Genomic DNA, 23,228 nt, shown 5'->3' with positions numbered 1-23,228 from the left:
GCCGTGACATCCCGCAGCAGCACGGCGCTGTCGGCGCCGCTGCCCGTGAGGTCACTGCCGCCGCGCCTCGTGACGTCACGTCACTGCTTGCGGCAGGCCGTGAGGTCACGGCGTGTGAGGGAGGGTCGGGGCCGGCGGGGGTCCCGGCGGGTGACCCGGGACGGGACGGCGGGCACGGCCCGAGCGTTCCGGGCTGGCCGGTGTTTCCGGAGGGGGAAAGCGGCGGCGCTTCCGGTGCGGGAGGCCCGGCTGGCGGAAGTGACGGCGGGGTTTGTTGACAGCGGAGGCCGCGGCGGGGGGAGCGGGCCCGAGGAGGACGCGGACCCCCTGCCCGCCCCGGCGAGCGGCGCCGGCACCAGCCGGGACTCCCGCCGCCCCCCCATTCCGCCGCGCCGGGCGGGGGCTTGGCGCCAGGTGAGTGCCGGCGTGTCCCCCCCCCCCCCCCCCCCTCAATCCGACCCGTGGGGCTCGCCCTCCCCGGGGGCACCGGGCCTGCCTGCCGAGGGACGGGGAGGGCAGCGCCGCCCCACGCGGAACCGCCGCCCCCGGCAGCGCCGGCCGGTGCTCCCCGGCGAGGCCCCCGTCCCCTCCCCGGGAGTACCGGGAGCAGCCGGGCCCCGCCGGGCAGGGCCCTGGGCCGCGGCAGCCCGGCCGGGAGCAGCCCCGGCGCTGGCGGGCGAGGTGACCTCCGAGGGCCTCGGGAACGGAAAGTGGCTCCCACGGAGCGGGACCGGCGCCCCGCGCCGGGGGAGCGAGGGAGGGTTTGGGTTCGTGACCGGACAAAAAGGGCTCTCGAGGCTGTCGGGGACCGTCGCGGTCCGGCGGTGGCGGATCCCCAGTGCCCGGGGAGCGGTAACCCGGGGGCTCCCGGGAGCGTCCCCTTGGGCAGGTGACCTTTTGGAAAGAAAGTCCGTGATACGACTCAGTGAGCCGAAGGAGCGTTTTTACTGCAGGCAGGTACAAAGATCAGCGTGTTTCTCAGCTAGCACCAGTCACTTCATTTGCGATGTCGGACTCGGGAGGCCGACGAGTTTGGAAATTGCAGGCTTTGCTGGGCCACAGAGTAGTTCAAGCTACTCTTACTTCAGTTTCCCTGCTGTAAGGCAGGGACGGTATTTCCCCGCACAAGCTGCGATGATCCATCAATTAATAAAAACACAGTGATGTGCAGCTGCAAGATGCCAGCTAAAATGACAGTGCAGTTTTCCTTCAAAATGTAACCTGTGCCAAACTCTGCATTTACATTAAATTTGTTATTCTAAAGTCGCTGTAAGGGGTTCACGTCAGTGCGTATTGTTTGCCCTCTCCTTGGACAAGTCCCTGATGCTGGAAAAGTCAGCTTTGCCAGTCATTTTTGTAGCAACAGCGTAAACGTTATATTGTTGGCATGGAGCCATGGTGAGTCAGGCTTGGCTTTGGGCAGCCGCCTGGAGAGAGAGAGAGAGACTGGGAGAGAAGATCGGTCTGAAGTCCAAGGTAGAGAATATTGGCATGGGCGGCCTCAGGAGTGCCAAGACCAGTCCCAAGTCTCGCGTGCCAGCGCAGCCTGAAATGCCGTAACAATACAGATGTAGCCTCGAAATAAGCAATATTTGCCAAAGGGGCTGGCAGGACCTGGAAAGCTGGTGATGGGGGAGAGTGAAGCTGCATGTACTGCGGCATCCTTTGGGTCTATGGATGGTGGGAAGGTGCTGTTACTCCACAGAGAGGGCTGCTTCTCGGGGTAGTTGGGTATACAGGCTTTTATATGACTGCTCCTGTGTCTCCAGGGGACTTGATTTCCTTCGTGCATTAAGGTGGAGGCACATCTATTAGAGAAATAAATTGGAAAGAATATTGGCAGCTGTAGTTCTAGCCACTTTTCGATTCTTGCACTTGAATTTTCGGCATGTTTCACATATCTGTCTTTGACCCTTCAAAAACACACATGCACTAGACAGCTCATTGCCCATCATTGGAAAGCACTGGTGACAGTCTGCTAGGCAGGCAGCTTGCTCATCTACTGCCTGTGGAAAGCTGCCTGAGGATAATGATTAGGCAAATGTTAATGATTTGTCAGCATTTCTAGTTCATTTTTTTTTATCAACACACTGAGCTTATAACTAGAGACAATATTGATCAGTGCAGCTATTGACACACTTACTTCTATCTCCCCCTGCCCACACCTCATGTCTTGAGTCTAACTGAGGAGGGAGAGACTAGCTTGTATCGTGTCCTGTAGAAAAGGTCACAGCAGCAGCTCTGGGTGCTACTCAAATATCCCTAATAAATCATGAGATGAATGCTGTGCTTTGGTGTTATTTTAGTGGGACAGTTTAACCACTTTTCTCTATATTAAGCTTCTGTATGGGATTTTGTCGGTGGATCACGGGGAGCTCAGAAGTTAAAGGGCAGCTGATTTCTCCAGGGCTAGCATCAACCGGCTACATTGTGCTGGTCTCAGCAGAGGGGGAAATAGAGGATTGTCAGAGCCACAGGAAGGCAGTTCTTGCCCTTTAGTGCTCTAAGCTGCTTGGACAAGTCCCAAGCACTGGCCGTTTCCAGCTGCACGTGATAATAGATTGTCAATGGGAATTTGTTTTCGAGTTCTCTAGCCATCTGTAGTAAACAGTGGAAGAACACTGGCTGCTGGGACCTCCTGTCTGATGGCACAGAGCAACTGGTAGGGATAGCAGAACACGTTTCCCGACTGGTTCAGGTCTTCCTGTTGATCTTGCCTTTCTGGAAAGATTCTCTCAAGCAAGCTTCAGGCAAAATCTGCAAGAGGGACTCGTTCTGGAGGTAAAGGAGATTCATCTCCAAAGCAGACACAGTGCAGAGCACAGGACAGCTTCCTCCCACCTGCATTCCCTTAGCCAGGACCTCACAGCCAGTGAGACGATACTCTGCACTCAGTGGCCCATTTCATCCTTGACTTCTCTCCTGACTTAACTATGAAGGAGAGGGCTGTGGATTATGGATTTCCTTCTTTTTCAAAATTGAAGACCCACCATTTTACTCATTTTCATTGTTTGTACCACATGCATCTCAAAGGTCTCTGAGCTGTTGTAGCACCCTTGAGAAGTCACATTTTTATGGTATTGTGACCCCAGCTCAGGACTCAGTGACCCAGAAGAGCAGATTACACCCTTTAAACTATCTCTGATCAGGATGTTAAGTACAATCTTTGTGATTGCTGAGTTTTTGGGTTTGTTTTTTTTCCTCAGCATCTGCTTTTGCTTGGAGACCTTTTGCCTCCTGAGCCAAAACCAGCAGAGAACCTCTCTGAGATCCCCACTGGAAAGACTGTTGAAAGTTGTAGGTCAGAACACAGTGGGTCAGAAGGAGTTTGGGATCGGAACATGATCCTGCAGGTTGCCTGCAGATATAGTTCCCAAAGATACTTATAGCAAGGAGAAACTATTGATCAAATTCAAGTAAAGCCAAAAGACAAGTTCAGCACCGGTGCCTGCTTCTGCCAGTAAGGTTTTGTCCACTTACGCTAGAGCGAGATTTGGCCCAGGGAGATGAGGTGAGTGTACCACAGGAGTGATCCAGCGTGGCTGTTCCTCCATTGCTGAGCGAGGAGCCGTTCTGCCGATCTCCGCTTGCTTATTGAGAGGCTCCTTTCTGTGTTGGGTTAATTCCTTGGCCAACTCTTTGACCCTTGCGCTGAAGCATGCCCTCAGAACATGGAAGGAAGAAAAGAGCTTTGATTTCCAACTTGTGCTGCCTTCATATTTGTATGGAAATCCATTCTGCAGCACAGGGAGGGATCAGAAGTCTCAGTCACAGCTGTCGTCCTGTCACCCACAGCAACCGTTTGGTGCTTGAATTTGAAAAGTTACCTCATCCACAGCCTTAACTGATCTTTCGTACAGATATCATGGCCCAGGCAGTGGCTGAACAGAGCATCGGAAGGGGGAGGAGGGAAGGTGCTTGATCCATCCCGGGTGCCTTTGGGGATAGTGATTAAGGTGAGGAAAGGGAGTTAAAAAACTCTTCCACCCTGTATTGGTACGGCAGGAATGAAGGAAAGAGAGAGCACCAGAGGTTTTAGAGAAGCAGAGAGCTGGAGACACAGACAAGTGTCCCAGTCTTCGCAGCTGCAGGATAAAGATCAGAAACAGAATATAGTTAAGGACATTTTGCAACAACTTCCCCAGCAATGGCTGCTCAGCTGTGGCACAGAGAACAACTGACTCCACTGATGTTCTCACTGCCAGCAGGGATGTACGTATTGATAAGACACAGGTTTTACATCAAAAATAAACATTTCAAAACAATTTTTGTGCGTCCATGGAAATATATAGAAGAGTTCACATTAGGGTTGCTTCTAATGTGATTTGACCCTTTGAAAGTGAAATGGCATTGCTGGTCTTCAGTCCCTTCTAAATACCCCCAAGGCTCCAGCAAGCCATCCTTCAGTGCCAGTGAGTGAATCCTAATACTAGAGCCATGAGATTTTTTTCAAATAAGAAAACAGACAGGAATAGCTTCCCCCAATTTGCCCTGCTCATCCTTCTTTATCCTGTACTAAAACCAAAGAAGGGCAAAAGTGTCTTGCCTTTTTCCAGGTTAGTCACTCATACCTTTTTGTGACAGATGTGGAATGGTTTGGGTGAGTCCGTCCCAGGGAGCTGGATGTATAGATGTCCAGCACATGCATAAACCTTGCTTTACACTGCACTGAAAGGGAAGCCAAGCCAGTCCGTATGTTTCTCTGTGGCTTCTGATCCACTTCACAGTCTAGTTCAAGGACTTCCGTGAAGCTTCTGGCTTGGTGCTAGAGAGAAACATTCAGCTTGAACATGAAACTTCACTTGGAATGGTGGCAAACAGAATTACAGGCACAAGATGCAGGGCCACCAGATCCCACTGGGGCCATACAAAGGATTATCCCAACAGTAAATTTTCTGGTGGTTTATCCAACCCACTCTGAAGGAAACCAAGCAATGTGGTTTCTGCCACTTCCCTTTCAGAGGGCCTTTGTCAGCCAGATAACCCCTGCAATGAGGCAACATTTTTTTCTGCGTAGCCTCATTTCCGAACATGTTTCATGTTAACTCATTCCCACAGGGTTCCCTGGGGCTGGGGATACCAAGGAATTAAAGCCATACTGCCAGAGAGGCCAAACTGCTGCAGGTTCTTTTGAGGTCAGCAAGTGACGGGCTGTAAATACAACTATCAACATCCTGCTGGTACAACAGCTTTGCAGGACACTTGCCAATGTGCCTTTCTCAATGCATCTTTTTTTCCCCTCTGCTTATAGCTGTCCTGATGTCCTTGTAAATTCATCCTGGAACTTCATTTGAGGAAAGGATCTACTGAATCAAAAGCTTCCTTCTGCTCTTCCCCTTCCCATAACTTCCCTCAAGATGGCATCCGATAGCCCCGAGTCACTAATGACCTTGTGCACAGATTACTGCCTTCGCAACTTGGAGGGGACTCTCTGCTACCTACTGGACAATGAAACTCTCCGGCTTCATCCTGACATCTTCTTGCCAAGCGAGATTTGTGACAAACTTGTCAATGAGTACGTTTCAGGCCTGTGGAGAAGCTGTTGTCTGGTTTGGGAAGAAGCCAGGAGCTCAGGGAAGGGGGAGTATAGTTCTCTAAAAAGAGTGATGGGAAAGGGGAAAAAAAAAAGGGAAAGAATTCATAGGGCTGCTTTTTTTTTTTCCAATTGATCCTCATATTAGAAATAAGGATTTGCATTACTTCAGAAGGAAGTGTCCCCAGGGGCTAACGTACTGCTGTGTATCATTCTAGTTTCTGTGGAAATCACCATTTCCACATAGGTAAACCCAGAGTGAAACAGTCGCTGCTTCTTCCAAGAACATCAGTAAGCAATAAAGGAGTCTTCCTATTTCCCACCACTGACGCATTAAAACTCTCTCTCAAACCAGAGAAATAAGAGTGCAAAGTGCTAACAGATGTTAAATTTTAAGGCTACTGCTCCCACAGCTTTACAAAGCAACCTGTTTCCAGGGATTTATATAATTTGGCTATCACAGTCTCTCTTGGCTGAACTCCTGCCCACAAAGTCTGGCAGAGAACTTTGGCCAGGTAATTTTCTGAAAAGTGAAAAAAATCAAATTACTAGCTTTAAACAGCTAGGGAAAAAAAAATCTTGGAGTCTGTACTTGCCAGAATCCAGTTTGCTCACATACACACACGACCTTGCACAAATCTTTGCCTGAGATTTTCCTAAGGATCATTAGTACTGTGCAAGAAGAGGTAATAGGCCAGCTCCCATTACTCCAAAGGCTACTCTGGATGATTAGGAGGGAGTCCACGTGTGCTTACGCACTTGGTCACATTTTCTTCTAACCAGTGAAGGTGCTAGAGCTGTAGCAGAGCCTTTGTGTTGTACTGTGCTAATGCCATTGCCTCAATACAGGTACGTGGAGTTGGTGAAGACGGACAGCATCTTTGAACCCCATGAAAGCTTCTTCACCCTGTTCTCAGATCCCCGGAGCACGAGGCTAGCTCGGATCCACTTGCGGGAACAGATTGTGCAGGACCAGGACCTGGAGGCCATCAGGAAGCAGGTGGTATTGCACTGACAGCTTCCAGCTGCCACTTTGCACAGCAGCATTGCTGTGCAAAGAATCCCAGGCACCCAGAGATTCCCAAGACTCCATCCTTCACCGTCCAAATTTTCTTTGGGAGAACCTCAGCTTCTCCCTTCTCAGCTCCAAGAATCACTGTAGGGAATGGGATGGGGACACTGATCAAGTCAGGTGATACATGGTCTCAGGCTCTCCCAGTGGGACGTGGTGTAGCAAACAGGGTGGGCACTCTACCTGTGAAATATTTCTAACTTCGATTTCCCATCTTCCAGGATCTTGTTGAGCTCTACCTGACTAACTGTGAGAAGCTGACAGCCAAGAGTCTGCAAACCTTGGTGAGCTTCAGCCACACACTTATCTCCCTTAGCCTCTTTGGCTGCTGTAATATCTTCTATGAGGAGGAGAACCCTGGAGGCTGTGAAGATGACTGTTTGGTGAACCCCACTCGCCAGGTCTTGGTCAAGGACTTTACTTTTGAAGGCTTTAGCCGCTTGCGCTTCCTGAACCTGGGCCGCTTGATCGAAGGGGTAAATGTGGAAACATTGCTTCGGCCTTTGGCCTCCCTTGCAGCTCTTGATCTCTCTGGGATCCAGCTGAATGATGTAGGATTTCTGACCCAGTGGAAGGACAGTCTGGTTTCCTTAGTGCTTTACAACATGGACCTTTCAGAGGAGCACATCCAAGTGATCGCACAGCTTCGCAAGCTCAGGTTAGCAGATATGTTCTTCCTTGTTTATCCTTTTCCTACTAATAGGGAAAGGTCTTTTAGGAGTGGTCTACTTGCCTGCTAACAGAGAGCCACCCACTGCTGGTTTCAAGTTATAAACCTTCCCATGAACAGGCTCACTCATTGACTCACTATACATATCTGACATGTCTAAAGCCAGCCTCCATTTTGCTTGCAGAAGGACACCACTTAGCAGAAACTCCCTCTCGGAAAAACAAAAACCATTGCATACACCGCAAAAAAAGAAAAAAACCCCCAAACTAACCACCCCCCAGCCAAACAAAAAAGAACAGCAGAATACCTGAGATAACAAAAAATTTACTACAAATGTGTACATAAACTAATATAGCAATAATCACACTGTGAAACTCAGTCCTCCAAACCACTTGTCAAACCGGATTGTCCAAAGTTTAATTCTGATTCTGAGATAAAACTAGGAAAAACTCTGAGCTCAGACTGTCTACTCGCTGTGCTCTGTGGAAGCACACTGTGCATGGATGGTGCAACCAAGGGAACAAGCAGTGTAAATAAATAGGCACTCCTGACCTAACATTGTTGACAGTGAAATGACTTCCTGAAACAGAGTTGAGACAATTGCTATTCAAACTGCACAGTGGTATCAGGAAAGGGATCCAGGACTTTCAAAGCCAAAGAGAAGGGCCTTACTATTCACATGAAGGATGCTTTGCAACGGCTTTAGTATCATCTTTACTGACTGCAGACACTAGGGGGTACCATGTTAACATATGACCTGGAGTCTCAGAACATCCTGGATAACATTTTCAAAATCCAAGTTCTTTTACTCCCAGTGACTTGCAATGAAACTTGGTCTACAACAGGTAGAAGACACTTTTGTGAGTGGGATGTTGGCTCCTGTCTTAGGCAGTTTGGAAAAGTCTCTGTCAAGGCTCTTAGCTACTGCTTGGCAGGCAAGAGCAGCCCCTGTCCTGTAAGGGACCCCACCTGCACGTGATGGCTGGTCAGTTTATCCCACCAGTCACTCAGCATCAGGGCTTCCACAAAGCTTAAGCATTTAAATACATGAATGAAATCAGGGCAGTGTAGTAGCCTGGGGTGGAAAAAATACAAGATTGGGGAAGCAGACAAAAACTTGTGTAACTTAATTTGTGGGATGAGGCAACATATGTTTCTGAGGATGCAAAGATCCTCTAGTGCATCTTAATCACCAGGCAGAAATGCTCAGGTGGCTGCTGTGATAGAGCTTGGGAAAGGCAGTTCCTGAGCCTGAAGCAGTTTCCTTTGTGATGTGCGGCCAAATGATTCATTGTGCTCCATTCCAAGTAGACCTCTACCAGATATTTGTGTGCTTTGGTTAAACACAGGGCCCGATCCTGCTGCCGGATCCTACAAAACCACATTCCTGTATCTTTTGAAGAAAATAATTATAATAAAAAATAAATACAAAATAATAATCACACTTGGCTTGTCATCTTCCTCTGGTAGAGAGGCAGAAGCCCCAGCTAATGCTTTCCAGGCTCTGAGTTGCTCTCTGTCATTTGCAGGCACTTGGATATCTCCCGAGACCATCTGTCCAGTTATTACAAATTCAAGCTGACCCGGCGGGTTCTAAACCTGTTTGTGGAAAACCTGGTAAACCTCACTTCGCTCGATATCTCAGGGCACACCATGCTGGAGAACTGCACTATCCCAAGCATGGAGGAGAAGATGGGCCAGACAAGGTAAGGAAGCAGCAATTACTGAGGTCTGCTTGGATGGATAGATCAGTCAAAGATGAATTAAGAACCATTCCCTCTCCTAAGTTTCCAAATTCTGTAGGTCTAATTAAAAAGCAGGATACAACTGTTCCTAGTTTCTCCTGACACTAAAGACTGGTATGGGAATCAGCTGTGATTCCTATATGTGACACATGGAAGGACTTTTAAGAGTAATAAAGAATTCATCCTATCTGCCTGCCATACATATCTGAAGAAGTATTTCAGTTCTTTGCCACACACATTCTTCCAGGGATCTCCTGCAGTGGTTTATATTTTTTCTGAAAGGACTCCAAAGCCCTTCACCCGTTTTCTACAGAAAACATTCTTACCCTCACTGAAATCCAGGCTTTTCCAAGACAGAACATTTCTACACTGAGTCAATACATCAGTGTTCATAGGAGGGCTGCGTGTTTTAGGAACTTAGAATCTAAAGGCATATTTTCAGATTTGACCTGGATACTGGGCAGATCAACCTTTGAAAATCCTGGTGCACCTCCGAAGGGGCATACCTAGAGTTCTGGTTTTCCAGATCAGCCAAGAACTCTGCCGTCCTATTCCCTGGCTACTTACTGAACAAAAGCAAACAAGTGGGACAGTACTGGCTCCTTTCCACCAGAGCTGGTGAAAAAATACTGGCTCTTGATCAATAAGGAACATGGCAAAACTAGTGTTCTTGCACGATCACAGGAGCAGACTAGCATGTCTATCAGATGACATGCAGTCCAGTGTGCAAATACTTTGGACCAGTGAAATTGACAGCCCTTTTTTAAGAGGAAATGTTCACCCCAGCTAGTGAATTTCCAGGACAAATTCTACCTGGGAAAGCTGCGTTCTGTGTGAATTCTTACTGCTGTTTCTGTTCAGCACATTTAGCCCTTCACTCAGGATCACCTGGGATGAATGTCTAGTGTTATGTTTAGGAGAAGCTGGCTGATGTACAACTGAAGTGTAGCTATTGTCACGCTAGTTAAGAAGCAGTACAGTCAGAGTGAACGGAGAGCTGATAGCTGTCTCTGTGGCAGGAGACACCTGAAGAAACACAGTACCAACATGAGTGATCTCTTTTTTTTCCCCTCAGCATTGAACCAGCAAAGAGCAGCATTGCTCCCTTCCGGGGTCTGAAACGACCGCTCCAGTTCTTGGGCCTTTTTGAAACATCTCTTTGCCGCCTGACTCATATTCCAGCCTACAAGGTAATGAGGCCACAAAAATATTGGCAGTAGGTACTTGGTAGAAGTGAAAAGAACATGAAAATTACTGGCTGCCAGTAGAGTGGAGTTCTTAGGGTCTCAGGTGCAGCAACTGAGCTCTGACCTTTCAATAGCTACTTGATAATGCAGGAAAACTGCCAGAAGACAATACCTGTACCCCACGTGGTTTTTACAAGGGTTAAAAAACATGCTGCTTAGAGAAGGGCATGGAAGAATCTTCCATGAAGGACCAGGATGTCTGTGACTACAAGAAGAGGACTTAAGACAATAGGAGTCTTACTTGTGACTAGCATCCTCCTGCCCCAGAGGTGCCATTTCTCATTCCTCTGGGCTGAGAAGTGACTCAGCCTCTTTCCTCTCATCCTGGGCCTAATCCTACTAGCAGGGCAGAGGGAAGTTTTATGCTTCAGCCTTTCAGAGTTCCTTTCTCATGTTGGTTTTCCTTCTCCATCATTTCTTCCCTGACTCTTTTTGTTCCTTTATGCCAGGTGAGTGGAGACAAGAATGAAGAGCAAGTCCTGAATGCTATTGAGGCTTACACTGAACACCGGCCAGAAATCACTTCCCGGGCCATCAACCTCCTTTTTGACATTGCCCGTATTGAACGCTGCAGCCAGCTGCTGCGAGCCCTTCAGGTAAGCCCCATGCTAGCATTTACTTCACCCTGACAAGGGAAATTTTGCAGTCCCAATCTTTTCTTCACCCTGGGACACCATATCAGGCCATTCTGGAGAAAGTTCCAGTAGTGCAGTGGAACTGGGTACCTTCATTTTGTAAGCACGTTCCTGCAATGCCTGGGCCACACATTCCTTGCAGGCTTGTAACAGTCACTCCAAGACTCACAACATGTCAGTGGCACTTCATGTTGCTTCTCTGCAGCTGGTGATCACAGCCCTCAAGTGCCACAAGGATGACAAAAACATCCAGGTGACAGGCAGCGCGGCACTGTTCTACTTGACCAACTCCGAGTACCGCATGGAGCAGAGCGTAAAGCTGCGGCGTCAGGTCATCCAGGTGGTGCTGAATGGCATGGAGTCCTACCAGGAAGTCACAGTAAGAGCAGCCCAGCCTCCTTCAGCTCCCATAGTCCTTCTCTGTATTGAGACTTTAGGCTGGTGTTAGCATCTGGGTCTTCTAAGCCTCCAGGATGTGAACCAAGGCAGACACCAGAGAACCTGTTGCCCAGATCTGCTCCTCGCCTTCACTCAGTGATGGGGATTACATGCAGGGTGCTCCTTATCCACGTGGTGTTCTCCAGAACAAGGGGAAGAAAGTGATGATAGCAAGGCTCCTTTTTATCTGATAATAGTGGTCAAAGGGTGTATACGACACAGCATAGACATCTAGCACTAACTGTGGGGTGAAAAGGGTGCGGGCGCTAGGGGTGTTGAGTCAACAGAAAGAAACTTCATCTTCCACCCTACAGGAAGCTAGCTGACATTGTGATGCCACTGGGTTGCAGAATGGCGACTGCTGCATAGAGAGCTTACAGGCAGTGAGGAATTGGCTTTGAAAGTAATGGGCATTGGATGATTACGCAGCCCTGTGAGACTAGACTGACAGGGAGAGAATACAGGGTACCGATAGAGCACGGCTAAAGCACAGTGCTAGATGGGAGGGCAACAGAAATTTTAGCGGTCGTAGTCAAGCAAGAAGATGGTTTCAGTACCAAGCAGCAAGGAAACATGAGGTGATGGGGTCCATGTTTTTGTAGCCACTTGGCCCAGTGTTTGCTTCCTTTTGACCCAGGTACAGCGAAACTGTTGCCTGACGCTGTGTAACTTCAGCATTCCTGAGGAGCTGGAGTTCCAGTACCGCCGAGTCAACGAGCTGCTGCTGAACATCCTCAATCAAAGCCGGCAGGATGAGTCTATCCAGCGCATTGCTGTGCACCTCTGTAACGCTCTGGTCTGCCAGGTGGACAACGATCATAAAGAAGCTGTGGGCAAGATGGGGTTTGTCATGGTTGGTATGGTCCCAAGGTGTCTACTTACCCTTAACCCAAGCTAGCACAATTCCCTTGCAGCAGTCCACCAAATGCATCCAGCCAGCAATCCAACCTTGCAGTATCACAGGAGGGAACTAGTCTCCTAGCAGTGCTAACCTTTCCTGGAACCTATCCCTCCATGTGACATCTTTTACTTGCTTAGCAGCACTGGAAATCATGATCTCCGAGATAGGCTCTCTGTGAGAGCAGGGAAGCAGCGTAACTTTATACCTCACCTCTTCACCACATCATATTATTTCCAGAACTGGTACCACCTTGTGACTAGCTCCTTCTGCATCTCCCCGAGTTCGTGACAGCTTCCCAACTCACATCAACCCATACCACTCACCTTTCCAAAGTATTGCAGAGGCCACCGCTTTGCTGCAGTTATACCACATTCCAGACTTTGTCATACAGATCAAAACTGACTTGACTGCAAACTCAACAGCTCGGGGACTGTGCCATAGTTCAGCTCTGTGAATACTCGCAACATTGAACATAACCCAATTCCACTGGTTTAGAGAAAGAGATATCAAGTAGGTTCTCTACAGAGGATCAAAATTGCGTATGCCTGCAAATTGGCTGTAGGCAGCCCTGCAGTACTACAGCAGTTAGTTTTAGCTCTGTGATTCTTGAACTGTTTCTCACTCTTCCCCTTCCTCTGCCCACAGACAATGCTAAAGTTGATTCAGAAGAAGTTGGCTGATAAAACGGTGAGTGTTTCCCGCAAAAACATATACATAGAGTATTTTCTCTTCAGTCTGACTTAGGCATGGAGATCAGTCCAGAGTGCCAGCTCAGGTTCTCTAACAAACACAAGACATCTTAGCTGATGCTATAGAATTTCCTGTCCCAGGGTGAGGGCAGGGCAATGTGAAAGGGAGGCAAAAATATTAAACAAAAAACCCACTTTCTGACAAGTTGAAAGTGAATAACAAGGTTTTCTTACCTCTGGAGCCATCTATGGCAATACCAGAGAGGAAACAAAAGTGGTTGGTTTGCACTGGGCTCCTACATTAGCAAAGCTCTGTTTCTGTCCCTTTCTCTTTGGCTCTGTAGTGTGACCAGGTGATGGAGTTCTCCTGGAGTGCCCTCTGGAACATCACTGATGAGACCCCCGATAACTGTGAGATGTTCCTTAACTACAGCGGCATGAAACTGTTCTTGGAGTGCTTGAAAGTAAGTCTGTCCACTGCTAAGTGGACATGCAGGTGCCTGGGCGGGATCTATAAGCAGTACTTCCTATGTTGCACAAACAGAAAAGAAAAAAGCTTGCATATTTTCTTCTTTCTCCCATCCATCCGCCCAACTAGTAGAAGAACAGAGAAACTTACACTCACCACGTCTTCCTCTTTCCCCATCTTGTACGCAGTGCCCCTTAAGTAGGGCAGCAGAGAACAGTGGGCTCTGGCCTCAATTCTCTCATTTCACATATATCTTTAACACTAGAGGTTCCACTTGGCATCTGCTAAAGAGCCATGGCTGACTACCCAAAAATACACCACCTTTCTAGATATGCTGTACAATCTTTCTCCAGGGTTGCTTGTTCTCAGCCCTACGTTTGTATAATCCTGTTCTTTGCTTGCTTAGGAATTCCCAGAGAAACAGGAGCTGCATCGCAACATGCTGGGCCTCCTGGGCAATGTAGCAGAGGTGAAGGAGCTCCGCCCACAGCTCATGACCTCCCAGTTCATCAGTGTGTTCAGGTGGGTGCCTGGCTAATGAACAGCTGGGCTGGGGCAGTGTGAATGCTCTGGAGCTCTGGTCCTGAATCACCTGGAGACTTTTAAACCTTTGGTGCATCAGCACTTGTAAATGATTTCTTCTCTCTTGGCAGCAACCTGCTGGAGAGCAAAGCAGATGGGATTGAGGTATCCTATAATGCCTGTGGTGTGCTCTCCCATATCATGTTTGATGGTCCAGAGGCTTGGGGTATATGTGAGCCCCACCGAGAGGAAGTTGTAAAGAGGATGTGGGCAGCCATCCAGAGCTGGGATATCAACTCCAGGAGAAATATCAATTACAGGTGAGGAATAGAAAAGTTTGGCCCACTCACCTAGGAGCCAGGTTTGTCACAGGAAGCAAGCACCAACAGAGAGAAGGGAAGAAATATAGCTCAGCATGGAGGCTCTGTTTAGAGTGAAGGAGAAACATCCTTAGGGATATATTCTTTAGTGAGGGTTTTACATCTTCCTTAGAAAAAAATGTTACACAGGCTGCTGAAATTAGACACCTTGCCTGGCAATTCCTATGGGATAAGTGTGGGAGCCCAACAGAATTTCTCCTACATGTTTCTGGTGAAATTGCATAGTTCAGGAAACCCATGACTGAGTATTTGGGACTGCCTAAGCATTTTCCTCCGAGACTGCTGTCCTTTGCACCTCTTTAAATCTGTTTGCTTCTGAAAGTCACATGGATTGCTGTAGCTTTCACTCTTCTCTGGGGGATATTTAGACACAGTTCCCAGAAATCTCTTCAAGGGTTAATACAACTGGTGGAATCCTCCAAAGCTCTTCCTGTAAGAGGGTATCGGGTACTCTGTATTCTCTTAGTGCTTAGCAGGCATCCAGAACAAATGGCATTCCAATGCCTGAGCTACAGTATAGACACATTATTGTTGTCAGAAGAAACACAGCAACCATTGCACATGAGCAGCCAGCTTTGGCTGGGTATAATTTTGCTTTGGCCCCTCTACAGAAAGATCAGTGCTGCTGGGTTTCAGCTGCTGTGAGGAAATGACTGACAAGAGGATGGAAGTCAGTTTTTGGACTCAGTTGCATTCGTTGCAGCTATTTATCTGGGCAGCATATTTATGCTAAAGTGGTAGGACCTGTAAGCCAGCCAGTATTGTCATGTGACACAGACTTAGTCTTTGATGCCAGCATCTTTGACATGCCAATGGATTTACTGCTGTGGTATCTATGAGCACAGAGTTTGTATTGCTTTGAGTAGCAAAGGTGCTGAAAGAAGCAGCTCTTGGATTTTTAACAACTTCTGTAATATTTCTGTGCAGGTCATTTGAACCAATCCTTCGACTTCTTCCACAAGGGATCTCCCCAGTCAGCCAGCACTGGGCTACCTGGGCACTGTATAACCTGGTCTCTGTCTACCGTAAGTTCCCTTTTCAAAATCACATCCACTGCACTGTAGAAGTTGAGGGTGTGAATATGAGCTTGTTAGCTGAAAAAGTCTTCCCAGCTTAGCTATGTAGGTAGAGAGAACCTTCTTTGAATATGCAGGAACGTCCAGGCAGCACAGCCAAACAAAAAACAATGAGACTTAGTGCATAGGAAATGCCTTCAATGTTTTGATCCTTCTGGCCATGCTCTTATGTTCTCAGCCATTTTGTGTCTGTTGTTTTCACAGCCAGGGCACACCCAGCAGGCTGGCTCCATAAAAAAGAAAAGTTTTGTGGCTTCTCAGGCCACAGGCTTCTCCTTCCCATCCTGCCACCCTTTATACCACTCCTGTGAAGGTTCACAAGGACCTGTTTTATTCTTTTCTCTGCAGCTGACAAGTACTGCCCACTGCTGATCAAAGAAGGTGGGATTCCCCTTCTGAAGGACATGATTAAAATGGCCTCAGCACGGCAAGAGACCAAGGAAATGGCCCGGTAGGAAACCAATGCACTATCATCAAACATTCAATTAGCTTTAGTTTAGTTTTTATTCTACATTAAGTAAGACTACCAAAGAAAGGCCTGTACTGAGGTGTACGAGAGGTAAGAAGCAAACACAGGAGAAGAGCAGGAAAAAAGAGGGTGAAAACAGAACACTAGAGAGGTGTTTATAGGTGGACGATACACACAGGTCATTCAGGGCTGATGGATGCCAGGCAAATTGGTTACAGAAGTGGCTTGTTGCACAGGGGAGCCACATGGCTAATTGCATGTCTTACACTGATAGTGTCCAGTCAGCACTATTCTCCATACTTGTGTGGGCTCCCTGGCTCCACAGTCATATTGGCCTGTCAGTAAAATTGCTAACTGCACAGTTAAAATGAGAGGATTTTTCAAAAGGTGGAGAGAGTCCATCACCTTTGTGAGCTTCCCCAACTTACTTTGTTATGTGTCCTTCCTTTGGAGTCAATCTTAAGGAGTTTTAAAAGCCAGCTGCAGTTTCTCATCATTGGCAAACTGAGAGCTATAACTTCATACCTGCAGGATGAATATTAAAGAGCGGTAGAGATCGGCTGGGAATACGTACCGTGTGGGTGAGCAGCAGGCATTCCCCAGAGCTGAAGGGTTGCTAAGTGCTGGAGGTGACTGAAGCCTGCAGAAGACTCTCACAGTTAGGCAGATTGTATATGGTGATGGGACAGTGCAAGAATGGTAAATGAAAAGAATAGGAAAAGCAGGGACAGATGACAGCAGAGTGAAGGACAAACTCCTGTATGCGTGTGTTTCCTGATGTGATTCAAAGTTATCTGACGATTTGGATATGGGGGTGATGAATGAACAGTCACATGTGGATCTGGATGTATACTAACATGACTTGAAATCCGAAGGGGATGAACCGTGAGCTCTAAGCTGCTTTTGTGGAGTATACTGGTTTTGATACAAATATCAGTTGATACGTATCTCAGAAGAGACTGCCTGCTGCAAATAGTATACATTTACATAGAGAGCAAGCTGTTGGACAGTTCTTATGTTACTGTCCCACAACTGTCATGCAATAAGCTCTAAACTAAACCCTCTCTCCTTGTCCTTGTTTTATCCATAGGAAAGTTATAGAGCACTGCAGTAACTTTAAGGAGGAGAACATGGACACTTCCAGATAGAGGCAATCATCTAATGCCTCTTGCCAGCACTGTATCCAGCTTCTCTCTAATTCACTGTATATAGGGAGGACTCTTTCTTACCAACTCGCCTGTTGGAAGGAAACTTTATGTGTGTGTGTGAGACCCTCAGTAGATGAAGGTGAACAGGGGAGGGGGGAGGGACTTTTTGCACAACAAAATGCTTTCCTTAAATTAGTGGACTTTTTTGTTATGAAGTTTCAGGTTGAAGTTCTGTGTGTATGATTTCTGTATAAAAAGAAAACAAAAAACAAAGACAACTACATTATGTATCTTTTAACGTTTTGATTTTAGACCACACAGAGAGCCTCAAATGATCATGAGCTTGAAGACCTAGTTGTGTGATCGCTAGTGTGACATTTTTATTTCCACTTTTTAGAAAATTCCCTTTTGCTGTATTGCATGAGGTCCTGTAATGTCTGCAAGAACACCAGTCCTGAATTGGTATTGGCTGCTCAATGGGGTTACAGGCAGTGATGAGTTATTTATTTGGTTAGAGAGGTTGGGGGACACAATACCAGAGAGTTAGACCAAAAGGACTGACCTTTTTAGTGATATTTGTAAGTGGAAGAAATGGGGAAGAAAGATCTTTCAAGTCAATTCACTCCCTTAAGGGTTTTTTAGAGAAGACTCACATTAATGGAAGCATTGCTAACTGTATGTGGGTCATATGGAATTAAGACATTCCCATTAGAGTCAAGAGGTCTGTTTTGTCCCCTTCGGTGGTACAGTAGGATCTGCCAGCCCACCCAGCCTCGTAAGGTCAGGTATGACCAGTAAAACCAGTTACACATCCTTAGCAACACAGAGCTTTTCTCTCTAAGGGAGCCTGTGCAACAAGGAACAAGGTTTGTTCGCAAAGGGCTACACATCTTCATTCCAGTCCTTCACCACCTTTTTAGTTGTGTTCTGTTTTATGGGGAAGGGCTACAAATGCCAGAGAGCATTCTTCCCCTCTGCATAATAAGCTCTACTAGGGCCCAGTCCAGAGCAGCTTGTACCACTTGTGCAAGTCCCAATAATGGACTGGAGCTGTTCTGCTCTTTTTCGCTCTGCATCAGTGGAAGCCGTGCTCAGTGGCAAAGTAATCTCCCTTTACAGGAAGCTCACTGCAGCACAAGTGCTGTACTTGGAGGTGCTAAAGTCCTTTCCTGAGACTGGGCAGTCTCCAGGCACCCTTTGGAGGGTGATCCCACGAAACAGCACCTCTTGTTCCACCCCAACATCTTCCCCCTCTTCTGGGAAGCAAAAGGCCCTATTCTTATCTGACTCCCACTAGCACTAACCAGTGCAGTCCTGCTTGTAGCAGCAGTATTACTCCAATTTATGTGATGCAGGTGAGAGGAGAGTCCCACTAAGGTGGTCTTCACCTGTAAGACTCCAGACCTATAAAGGCTCCAGAAGCCAAAGGCCAAGGTTTGCCTCATAGCAGGGCACTCAACAACACTGTGCAGTCCACGCTTAGAGCCCTCTGCTTCCCACACAATTCACAAATCTTCCCTTAGAAAAGGTTTTATGTCTGGTAGCAGTAAGGAAACCATGGCCATGTGAGTTGGGACATTTCAGGCCTCTGAGCACAGCCTCGCTGCTCTCTTCCCTTGTATACATTGCTCTCAGATTTGACTCGCTGCTATGAGGTTCTTCTAATGCTCAGAGTTAATGTTGTCATTGCTGAGCACATTATAGACAGATCCTAGATATACAAACTGACACTTTAAATGACAGAACACAGCTGCCCTGGAGAGGTTTACTTTTTCTGCCAATATGGTGTTATTCAATGTCTTTTTTTTTTTTTTTCCTTTTTAAGCATACATCATTTGTTTTGATATTGTGAGATCTGTACTTTTTTTTCTTTAAGTATTTTTCAAACTTATATATATTTTTGTGTCACTTTTGAATTGTTTTCATATGGTTTGCAAAACTTGACGAATTATACTTTTTTGCAGTCGTTTGATTGAAATGTATTTTTCTCTCTCTTATTCCTGTTCCCCAAGACTTTGCGTCCCTATGAGCTTTGAGACAGGCAAGCTTATTTCAAGATCTGTTTTCTGTATAACATTTGCTAATCTTCCTTCTGGATGCAAAACTAAGAGAGGCTGCAAGTACTGCCAGCCAGCCTCGGTGCATTAGGGGAGTCAGGCTTTGCTCATTTAATTCTCTATTTAGTGCTGCTGTCCTTTTGAAGTTGTTTCACGTGACAGTGCCACCCACTAGGCTTTCTTCCTTTCTAATGCCCATATAGTGAAAGCTCCTGCCACTAAAAATCTTGAATCACATGACAAAGAGCACTCAAGATTCTGACTGTGTTGGCAAGGTGGGAGTGGGGCAGAAGGGGACACATCACAGATGCGAGAGGTATCAGAAACCCATGTTCCCGGAATGCAGCTGCCACACTGGGGAGACAGCTGGAGCTCAGGAACTCCCATCTAAGCTAGAGCAGACCTCAGCCTTGCATTGTAATCAGAGCCAAACAATCGGGCTTTACTCTTGAGATTTTGGCACAACTACATCAAGGTTAATGAACAACCCATGGCTTGGTTCCATCTGGCTCAAGACCCCAAAGGTTTGGGTTTTTCAAACCAGTGCCCCTGTAAGTTCAGCAGTGACTGAAGTCTCACCTGCTGCACGCTGGACCATGGTATCCCAAACTAACAAGATCTAAGCTACAACAAACCTTTGTTTCACACTGTAAAGATAACCTCTGTCCTCACTGCTCACATACCCTCATCAAGCTATACCTGAGCCTGAACCAGGATAAAAAGATTTCAAATTCCCAGCAACATGGAGATTAATGGAGTCAGGCCAGCCTGCCAGAAAAGCTTAGCTTTCTGAAATCTGTCACCGATACCAGGGGGAAGGGGGAACTATAACTGGTCTGTTACAGCTAGGTACACATAAGATTTTGACTCAGGCCACCAGCAAGGTAAATTCCTGAGAGAGCATTTCAAAAGAAATAGCATCCCTGCTAGAGTAACATGAACTTTGGCTACAAGCTTCAATGTCTTCAAGCCAACAGACTTTGTGAGCTGAAAAATAACATTTCCCTTTCGATAAGGAGCAAAAGAGAGAAAGGTATCCTCTGAACACCTGAGCATAATCCAGGAATTCCTGTAGTTGGAAGTTTGAACTAGTTTGTACCTTGGTTTCCCTAACTGAAACAACAGGAGTTGTTGCACTCTAGGCATAATGCATGTACCATGACCTGCAAGCACTCTCTGGAGGCAAAGAGGAGTTAATGAATTGCTGCCATAGATCCAGCACTCAGGACAGAACAGGATAATTGTCTGCAGCCATCATACCAATATTCTGCAAAGGAGGGGAGGGCAAAGTGGCTGATTTTTTATGAAGGTCTAATGTAAAAGGGGAAGTTGGATACCCTGAAATGCTTGACTGTTACAGAGAAGCCTCTCAGGCCTTCCAGCTTTGCTGGATCGAAGGAATGAACCAGCAGACTTCAACTCCACACAGAATTACAAAGCCAACGACCAACCCTGCCCAGAAGACTAGAACAGGGTTCTTCCTGTCAAATGAAAATCCAGCTGGAGAGGAGTTCATAGTGTGTAAAGATTCAGCAGAGGGGCTCCTTGTGCTCTGTAGTTGTTGTCCCATTCAGATTCTTATTCATGTTTTCACTACTACATTTCCTTTAATATTCAAAAGCTTGGCAAGCAGAGCATGAACACAACTCAGTATTTCACTGCAGAGACAGTGCCAACAAAGGAACCTTCTACCTTGACTGTATATAGTTTCCTTCCCAGCTGGAGGATGCCTCATTGTTCAGTGGCCCAAGTCAATGATACAGCAGTCCTCAGCATGCAGGGTGTCAGGTGTCTGCCATTTTCCCCAGAACAGATAAGAGAGCAAACTAGTGGGCAACTTTCCACAAGTGCTTCCATTTTACAAGATCTGTGGGAGGAATTGCTTATACAGATTGGCATCTACTTGTATGAGGCTTAGCACCCAACAGCACCAGCCTTTCTCATCTACACCAAGCCAAGAAAGTCTAGCACTGATATTTGTGGCAATTAGTAACATTGCAGATAATTCATCTGCACCATGGCTGTTAGTACTCTGCACCTACCTACTGGCTGAGATTATACCTGTTCAGCACTGAATGCTACCCAGCTTGTCACCTTGGTTGGGCTTCTGCTGCAGTCACTCTAGTCTCTGCAAAAGATGAGTGGGAAGAAAAGTCTTGGAGCTGTGAGCCTATTCCCTCTCACCACTTGAAGAAGGCAATTAATTACCAGTGGAGCAAGAGCTATAGGGGCACTGCATTCAGGCACTACTCCACAGAAAAGACATTTTCTTGAGGCTGTTTAGGGAGGAGCCTGACACAGCTCAGGTGTTGGAGGGTAGCTTGTGCTGGAAAAAAGAGAATTAAAAGTAGGGAAACAGCTGGTCTCCACGACAACAATGTGTATGAAGCACAGAGGGTAATGGTCATCAGGAATGGATGAAAAGCAACGTGGGGGCTGGATGAGAAGACAGCACTTAAAAAAAAAAAAAAAGAATGAGGGAGAGAGATTTCCTGCTGAACTGAAACACTTCTGCTTTAGCAGACTATATTTTGATTTCATATAATTGTTACTGATTCTCTCTGTAATTCTTTTCTTGTTTAAAAAAAGTTTTTAAGCTAACCAAATATGTATTTCCTTGTTTTGCTTAAAGAAAATAACCTCAGTTATAATGAGCAAGCATCTGCTTTTACTCTGTCCATTGACCTGCCTAATGTTGAGAGGCCTGGTTCAAATGTTTGTACATGGTGAAACCAAGCAAAAAAATAATAATGCACAACTGTTGCTTCCTTACAATTCTGAATGAATTAACTTTTCTGTTGTATCCATTGGATACCCGCTGTGTATTAAACCTAGTGCTTAACAATGTCTTCTTCCTTTGGTCTATGAATGTGGTTTATTTAGGTACATTACTGGTCCATTTGCTGTCATATATTTCATTAAAAATGAAAGGAACTGCCATGTGTTGATGATGCAGTTCAGTGGCTTTTCCTTTCATCACTCCAAGGGATACAATACTGTTTGTCAATAGAAAAGAGGCGTGGAGGAAGAGAGTATTGTTAAGAAATTATGTGAGAGGAGGAAAAAAAAAATCAGAACAATATTTGACTGTACGGATTGCCTCTGAACTCTGTAACGGATCTGTGGCTTGCATTCCACAGCCTGAGCTTTGTAAGTGGGCAGAAGCTGAGTGCTTAAGAAAACACTCTAGCTTAAAACAGTCAATCTGCTTTGAGGCCAGCATGACTTTCTTCTTAAGACCCTGGTCATGCAAGGGTTCAACTGCCAGTTAATTCAATGGTCATTGTAAACTCTCTAAAGGATCAGACTCTAGGTGGCTGAAGTAGGAGGAGAAATCACATGAAACTGAACTGCCTCTAGGAAGCTGAAAACGTACCATGTTGTAGGAGTAGAGAGAGATACCTTAGGCTTCCAACAGCATGAAATTCCTAGCTGGAATGCTATAAGAATCTAGATTGTCTGCTCAGAAACTTGCTAGTAGAGGCTTTCTAGAACTAAGCCTAATTTCAACCAGTCATTTAGGTTGAAACCCTTGAGATAGAGAAAAGCTCTGATCTCTGTAAAACAGGTTTCAAAGCTGTAAGAAGAGATAAAAATGGTAACATGGACCAAATCATTCTAATCACAAAGCAAAAATACATTCCTTAGGACAGATTATTCTAGAAAATAAAAATGTTTCTACCCAAATTGCCTTCATTAAGCTTTAACATTTACACCTCTGCAAAGAACGGAGAGACACTACCCACCTTTTCTTTCTGTTTGTAGGCAGCCTGATGTTACTCTTCCGAGCTTCCTACTGTTCTGAAAGGCTTCCTTTGCAACTCAAGGAACAGGATATTTAAAGCAGGCAGAGTAGCAGGGCCATCTCACAAACAAACTCTGTACATGAGGTTTGGCAAGGGCTGATGCAGTCTACGAGGTGTCTGAAGGAGGATTTCTGTAGGTTTTGCATTTACCTAGAATTAAAAAAAAACCAAAAAACAACAGAAAGCAAAAGGATTTGAGTGATTGTTGGAAACTCAGACTACAATTTTTATTAACCTTTCAGCACAGCTGTCTCAGATAAACCATTTAAGTGACCTGTGCAGCCAGGTGCTTTCCTGGAATCAGCAGGTGGCCACTGGCTCACTTTACAGAGACTAAAATAATCAAGAATGCACCATTTGTGGTCAAAGAA

The 23,228-nt window shown here is 46.4% G+C and overlaps 1 protein-coding gene across 7 annotated transcripts; it reads left to right on the top strand.

Annotated features, from left to right (window-relative positions):
• Positions 1-243: 243 nt before the first annotated feature.
• Positions 244-22,976, top strand: ZER1 (zyg-11 related cell cycle regulator). Of its 7 annotated transcripts, XM_041119844.1 has the most exons (18): positions 245-414; positions 3,207-3,312; positions 3,861-3,956; positions 5,252-5,515; positions 6,383-6,533; positions 6,827-7,263; positions 8,805-8,981; positions 10,096-10,210; positions 10,717-10,863; positions 11,045-11,281; positions 11,978-12,193; positions 12,887-12,928; positions 13,275-13,394; positions 13,806-13,921; positions 14,053-14,241; positions 15,229-15,326; positions 15,726-15,828; positions 16,937-21,898. In XM_041119844.1, exons 4-18 carry the CDS (start codon positions 5,358-5,360, stop codon positions 16,992-16,994), a joined length of 2,364 nt encoding a protein of 787 aa, XP_040975778.1. In that variant the 5' UTR covers positions 245-414; positions 3,207-3,312; positions 3,861-3,956; positions 5,252-5,357; the 3' UTR covers positions 16,995-21,898. The 7 variants fall into 7 exon arrangements, with proteins under 7 accessions (XP_029856632.1, XP_040975778.1, XP_029856630.1 ...); XM_030000770.2 differs by lacking the exon at positions 3,207-3,312; XM_030000771.2 differs by lacking the exon at positions 3,861-3,956 and having other exon boundaries at positions 3,207-3,353.
• The last annotated feature ends 252 nt before the right edge of the window (positions 22,977-23,228 follow it).

The sequence above is a fragment of the Aquila chrysaetos genome, chromosome 24 (assembly GCF_900496995.4).
Source record: "Aquila chrysaetos chrysaetos chromosome 24, bAquChr1.4, whole genome shotgun sequence".
In the NCBI taxonomy this organism is placed as follows: Eukaryota; Metazoa; Chordata; class Aves; order Accipitriformes; family Accipitridae; genus Aquila; species Aquila chrysaetos.
This window is presented reverse-complemented; position numbering and strand designations above follow the sequence as displayed.